Raw genomic sequence first — 7,438 nt, 5'->3', positions numbered from 1 at the left:
ATCAAACACAACTTGGGGCGAGTCAACTATTAAATCCGGCATCGAGATTTCGGAAAATAATGCTCCAAGTTCCTTCTGATAAAAAGTTCAACGGGCGCTTCAAGCGATAAAGAAGAAGGCAGAGTAAATTTTTAGAAAAATCCGGTACAACAGCAGACTTGGACAAAAAATCGGGATACACACGATCGAAATATGGAAAATCGGGATGCTTGAGATTTAGGGAAAAAAATCGGGATATCCTGACTAAATCGGGATGAGTGGCAGGTCTACAACATAGGTTTGACCTCTAAAAATTGTTTTATTCATCAATTAGTACACCAAACAAAACTAGTATCAACTGTATATCAGCAGGAAACAAGCTTATAAGTTCAACAGCAGGAAAAAAAAATGTATAAGACAAGGGAAGCTCACCCTATTCACTAAACAATAGCTTGACGATCAGATATACTTTCAGACCCCTGCAAAATACTGGTACACCTTTTTTCGTTTAGCTAGAGGTACATAACCTTAAGTTCGCATAACCTGTAAAAAAGCCTAGATCAATTAAGAGAAAAAATATTTCATGCACAAAGCTTCTGTACATGAAAGGTTACAGAACAATTTCTTCATGTTCCTCAATGTGACAATACTCATACATGAAAGAAACAGATTACATCAATATTTCAGAGGAAACATTCTTTTTCGTCAGTTTTAACAAATTACCAAATCAATCAAAGCTAATCTGACAATATTGGACAAGAAACAGAGGTACCAGTAAAACTTTCTCTTATGAATAAAATATGAGCAAAAGTCTCCCTGATTTCCATGACGGAATGCCTTCTTTATTGAAATTTTGATTTAAACACAGTATAGTAGTAAGCTGTTATGACAATTTTAATTATGAATCAGTAAAAACGAAGGGTTCATTGGGTGATAAAATGAGTCAAATTAGTAAGAGCTGAGCAGAGATTTTTAGTCAGAGTATCTGGCATGACCAAAAAAAATACATTTACAACTTTTTTCACTTGCATATTCATGCACCGACACACTGTTAATAGATCTAGCGCTTGCAAAAATAAGAACTGCATCTCTTTTCCGTCTACAATAATAATAATAATCTCTTTGGTAAGGAATATGATCTCAACTTTAAAAAATATGCTGAGGTATCCATCTTTTTTCAACATGAGTAGAGTCAGAAAAACATGGCTTATCCTTCTTCCTATAGGGATTGGAAAAAAAAATTGATTGGTTGGGGAGAAACTAATATGAGATAGAGAAAATAGGTGGAGATAAATCTTTAAGAACTAAGGCAAAGTTTAAAGATGACAAGCCGTAAGCTCCACATGCGGATAAACTTGGTGATCATATTAAAGCCACAAAGTCATTGAATGTTTAACTATAACAAAAGGCAAAAAACATAACTGATTGTCACAATCTGACAAACATATTTTTTGCTCTCTGAGTAAACATGATATGCAAGTACAAATCACTTGTGAAAAGACAAGTCTTCAAGCAAAAACTAAAAGAAGTAACTGAAATAATTCATTAAAAGTAACAGCTAAACAAAATAACAGTGAATTGAAAGAATACTACATGAATGTCAAAATGAGCTCAATCAATGTCAACATGCTAAAAACTGTAAGCCAGGCGAAGTGAGGTCACTCAACAGAGACAGAGCATGAAAAATAAACCGATAATTCAAGGTACACAATTCCACTTTCAAATGATTTTAGCCCTACAGCAGAACAATCATTAAAATTTGTTCCTACGGAACAAAGTCTTCAGCCAGTATGGTCTGTGTTTTCTCTCCTCTTTGTGGTCCTCGTACATGGCCTTATAGCGGCGGGCTCCGGGACCCCACTCTGGCGATGGCTGCACTGAACTGTACAAACGCTGAAACAAACATTCACATTACACCGTTACCACAGTTACATTTGTTAAACAAAAGTTGTATACAGCAATAATCCTGACAATGCAAAACAGCACATACTTGTCTAATTTACTTTGAATAACACATTACTACGGCATCTTTGAATATTCCTATACTATAGAAAGAAACAGCTTCTATAGACCTGTTGCAAGTATATTTCAAAGATGCATTCCACACAGTGGGGTTGTAGGGGTCCGTTGTCTGCTAATACTGTATAACATCCATTGATAGATTAGCAGAATTAACTCTTTCACTTCCTGGAGCCATGTTTCAAGGCTCGTGTTACCCCCAAAGCTGGACCGCGAGCCGTGTTTCATGGCTCTCCACTTCCTGCTTCAGAACTAGTTCTACTTTTGCAATAATCAAATCTGAAATTTCAGGCTGAAGAATGATCGTTTTTAGCAACATGTTGAGATAGGTCATTATTTCCCCTTTATTTCCATACATAATACATGGGGCTAATATTGAAAATTGAACTTAAAAATGTTTAATTTGTCCGAAGGTAGGCAGAATCAGAAAGTAGGCCACAGATAGGGCCCGGTCAAGGTGAGGAACCCCCCCCGGTAGTGAAAGAGTTAAAAAAAAGAGCTGGAAAGAAAACGCAGTAAGCGTTGGAAAAATATATCATTAATACAGAGGACAGAATGTGAGACATGAAAGGCATTCTAACAGCAAGGTGGTTACAACCCTCCTTTTTTGATGGGATAGCCAAAAATATATATGTCCCTGCCCATTCAGAGAAATTTTGCTCCATGGGGAGATAAAAATAATAACACTTAACTCTTTTTATCCTAGCCGTACCCCCACGGACTCTGTACCAGTCCTGGGGCCGCCGCGCCGTATGAGTCGGAAGTCAGTGCGTATAGTTCAAAGTGCTATAATTCTTACATTTACTCTAAGGTTTTAAGGAAATTTGGCAGTTATATTAGAAATTGAATGTAGTTGTTTTTTTTATGTATGTGGTTAGGAATTACACCAATTGCACAAAGTAGATTTTGAGGTGTATTCCACCCTCGAACTTGACCCTGATTGCCGCACCCACGACATCCCATTGGATTTTATAGATCTAGATCTAGATCTAGCCCTACCCATCGAGCACAAATTCCAGTACTGACCCCTTCACCATGATCTGAATCGCTATTTTATTAGATGAGTCTAAGTCCTGTTTCTTATCATCCACAACGGAATTTACGGCACTTATTTCAGAGTCACTTTCATCAAATTAGTATCATTCCCCCTCACAACCCAGCGCCACTTCAAAAAGTACTTCGTCGGTCGTGAATGTGCGTTTTCGAGACATCTTTCAAGCTTCTACACCCATCAAAAACAAAGAAACCACTGTTCATTGGAAAATTAACTGATTCCGTCCAATCGGCCGCTGACAGCGGCTCTGAGTTTTTCCGCTGCGTCCATTCGGCCGCTGTGAGCGGCTCAACGAAATCCGAAACAAATGTGCACTTTTTAACATAGTTCCCACTTTTTCAGTTGTCGAAAGGAAGTAGAACTTGTAAACAAACCTGACCTCAATCTCTGAGCGCCAATATCGATCGAAACTCAGCGAAATTCTTGCAAAAATCGTTGTTTTGTTGTTGCTATGTAGGCTAGATCTAAGGGTAAACAACACTGAGCCTGGTATAATAAAAAGGCTCTTCAAAGAAAGATATTCAACTAAATTTGTGAAATTCTTGCATAAATGTGTGCTAGGGTGATATCGCTACAATGTTGTGTTGATTCCTATGGATTATAAGGACTTGTAGAGCTGAGAAAATGCGGTAAGTCGAAATTTTCGAAGAGTTGTTGCGCAATTTTTTTTTCTCTTTCGTTTTTGTCATAAGGAAAATGCAATACAAACAGATTGTAGGTCATTTTTATTGATATAATCAGATTTTTCTATTTATTCCCATCACTTTGGTATATGACAATACATATTAGAGTAACTTAGAGCTTCACAGTAATGCGTTAAAAAGATGCACCCCAGGTCTAAAACTGAACAGGGAAAAATAATTCTGTCCAGAGCCTGAAAAAATCATGGACGGAATCAGTTAAATTATTCAGACAGAGCTAGCATCGCCATATTTGCGTATTTTGGTAATTACAAGCAGAACTAGCTTCTTTGACGTGACCGTATCGCTGTTCCGAGTATACTCGTAGCCCGGACTGGTCCTTGTTACCAGTATACTCGTAGCACGGACTGGTCCTTGTTACCAGTATACTCGTAGCACGGATAAAAAGAGTTAAGTCTTACCTCAGAGAAAGTTCCCTTTTCTTTGAAGAGCACATACGCCATACCAGCAGGGATTGGTATGAGGGGTATAACAGAGATGAGGAATCCAATGGCATTGGCGTGGGTAGGGAAGACATATCCATCGTATACCGGCAGGGTGTATTTAGCACACGTGAATATAAAAGCAACCTGAAATGAGAAGATCCAATAAATAATTAAATCCACTAATTTAATGAATTTATAGAGGAACCTGCTCTAATGACCACCTGTGCGAGACAATCGCCTGTATAAATGATCAACTCCCACTCCCCCCCTTGCGTTATAAAAATATAATGACATTGTCCATGAGGACTGCCTGACTAAGATGTCCACATTCCTCCTCGACAATTGATGGTGTCTTGAACAAGTTGGTGTTGTGGTCTTCAAACTTCAATTTTAAAAAACAACAACTAGATTCAAGTATGACAGGCACAGCCAGGTTCCAACTACCTGTACAAGGGAGGGAGAGCAACCTCATGGACCTCTTCAAATCATCCACTCGCATTTCCCTGTCAAAGTGCTGCTGACCCTATCGATGTGTCAAACCAGCCAATAACGATAGACCCTATCAAATACAAATTTTTAAACTCTGATTTCATTGAGAGACTTTAGAAAGATTTTAGCATCATAAATATTTTATCTTCGGTTGTTTCCACTTGATTCCAATTATCAATTTTACAGGGCATACAAGATACATGATAATTAGGAGACTAAGGACTGAAATCATTTAGTGATGAACATAGGAAATAAAAACATAATGAATTAGTTCTTTGTGCAATGCAATACTAGGCGAACAGGAACAAAGTTCAAACACTTCTAACAAGACATCAACTTAAAAGTAAACATTTTTGTTTTTGTATGTGCCTTGCTAGACACAATATGTGAATCAGAGTGAGGAGTGCCAAGCACAATGGTCAGAATAAGGAAAAAAGTAAGAAAGCAGAGAGAATTGGGACAACAAAACATAACACATCTCACTATAAACATTCATTAGTCCCATTCCTCCTACAAAAGAATTGTATCACTTGGCCACCGGGAGTACTACGTGGACATATTTTCTTCCTTCCTCCCACCCTCTCCCTGCGCCCAATCCCATTGTACCAGTGTATGTGCGCGTGCGTGTGTGTGTGTGGGGTGGGGGGCTTTTTCGTGAGTAAGCTCAAATTTTATCACTAACTTGACTTACCAACATGACGAGAGGGGTGACCACTGTCCAGCAGACTTTCATGTAGATGCCTGGCCTCCGACCTATCATCAACTCAATGTCATCGCAAAACTTGTCAACTCCTGTGGAAAAAATACAATCAAATCAAAGTAGATCTTTTTTGCACACACTAGATTACACACAAATTATTTAAGTATCATGCTCAGTTTCACAATGAGGAAAATCATGTTTCAATTTCTGTTTGTTACACTACTGTAATACCTTCACTTTATATTCTGTTGCAATCCCTATTTGGTTATATTATCACCTGTTCACTACTTAGAAAGAACACATTTGAGTTAAAGAGAAGGTCTTGCAAAAAAGTAAACAGGTAGAACTTTACAAAATTGATTTCCATTTGGTTATTAAGATCATCATAGCTCAAAAGAAATTTCAAAAATATAAAATGACACAATTACACTTCCTAAAAATCAACATTTCACACTCAGGTGTAAGTGAATTAATCATCACAGACAAATGACCCATTATATCATTTCTTCCAAGGAACAGCGCAATAATATTTAAAGGGGAGAAATGACACTGTTACACCTTGAGCACCATTACAGGAAAAACAACATAAGTGAATGGATCGACATTTTAATGACTATACAGCAAAAATAAAGGAACAAGAGAGGTGTAATCTATCATTGGCACCTTCTATGCACCTGCTAATAATATGAGAAAGACCACTGAAACATAGTTCGAGCCCTTTCAAAGAAGGCTGAAGCCAAACTCAGACATTAAATGAAAATTATTACATGTATCAATTTAACCCTATCAGTGCATCGTGTTTTACTATCGTACCCATACGACGTGGGGAACTCTGTGCCCCACTTTCCAAAGAGGAAAATTTACTCGTTAATCCGATCTGTACGCATTGCATAGCAGTCTGTCAAAATGATTTTTTGAGAAATACTGAAAGTTTCAAAAAGATCTTCGTACTAGATGTATTCTAAAATGTGAAGAATACAACCCCTGGGGTACAAAATGACCCCTGGGCATAAGGATAGGGTTAAATAAGCAAAAGATTCCTCAATTAATACTCACAATAGATGGAAAATCTAAAATATTTGTTCTTTAATTATTGCATTTCTTTGGTGCCAATTCGCAAAAAGACAACATAGAAAAATTGTCATGTTCTGAGAGATGACCTACCATAAAGCCATCCAATGATGATGCACTCTATGAGCGATGTCAGCATCACACAAAAGGCTGCCACAAACCAATCCAGCAATGTGAACACATAGATGCCACCCTAAAAGAAAGAAATAGAGATAACATGATTAACTCATTCGCTACGCCGAGCCATGGGGGGCGGCGCGGCTAAAGTGCTGTCAGTACGCTAAGCCACCCCTGGCGGCTTGAGAACCGATCTTCAATTTTAGCTTAGATTCTATTCCAATCCACATATCCCAGGTAAAATTAAAGGTCACAATATAATGTTGACTTCCGGGTCAAGCGTTTCCTCCGAAAATCGGAAGTTTTGATTCAGTTTTGAAAAACGAGTTCGAAGTTTATGCGACTTTGTTTTATCGCGATGCTCAAATTATAGCCCAGACACCAGTCTTACTACTTTTACACAACAAAAAGTATCATTATTTTGCACACTAAAGAACTAAACTCTTCTTTAGAATATTGATACAATTGGGCTCAAATTACCATTGCTCTGTTATTGAGAAATCAATATATTTCAGTACTAGATCTAGATCTAAATTGTCATTTTTGTCTCCCAAAAATCACTATTTTTTAAAGAAATTCCACAAAAAATACCGCTCAAGACATGTGTAGGTTTATTCCAAATGCAATTCTGAATAATTCCATATAAGATACGAGAGTTTTTTTCTGTTTGTGAATGCATCTTGTCCATTTTTCAAGATCATAAAAATTTATTTTTTTTAAATATCGGATGTCATGATCCAAAGGTGCAAATTTTATGGAATGTATATAAATAACTGCAAATTTTTCAATATTTTCCAGTTCTATATTCATTTATGGTTATTTTGATGCATCATTTGACTATGTGCAAACTTATTTTTTGAGTTTCAGCAAAGATGAATAATTT

General features: G+C 37.2%; 1 protein-coding gene across 3 annotated transcripts in view; it reads right to left on the bottom strand.

Annotated features, from left to right (window-relative positions):
• Positions 1–305: 305 nt before the first annotated feature.
• Positions 306–7,438, bottom strand: part of LOC101848308 (sodium- and chloride-dependent GABA transporter 1) — a 57,099-nt gene continuing 49,966 nt past the window's right edge. For all 3 annotated transcript variants that reach the window (XM_005105671.3, XM_005105672.3, XM_035971703.1), the window contains 4 exons: positions 6,532–6,631; positions 5,359–5,459; positions 4,155–4,322; positions 306–1,872 (listed from right to left, as the gene is read on the bottom strand). In XM_005105671.3, coding sequence (XP_005105728.1) covers positions 1,732–1,872; positions 4,155–4,322; positions 5,359–5,459; positions 6,532–6,631 — 510 coding nt within the window. In that variant the 3' untranslated portion in view covers positions 306–1,731. The remainder of the gene's footprint in view (positions 1,873–4,154; positions 4,323–5,358; positions 5,460–6,531; positions 6,632–7,438) is intronic.

The sequence above is a fragment of the Aplysia californica genome, unplaced genomic scaffold, assembly GCF_000002075.1.
Source record: "Aplysia californica isolate F4 #8 unplaced genomic scaffold, AplCal3.0 scaffold00485, whole genome shotgun sequence".
Classification (NCBI taxonomy): domain Eukaryota; kingdom Metazoa; phylum Mollusca; class Gastropoda; order Aplysiida; family Aplysiidae; genus Aplysia; species Aplysia californica.
Note: the sequence above shows the minus strand (reverse complement) of the source record. Positions and strands in the feature narration are given on the sequence as shown.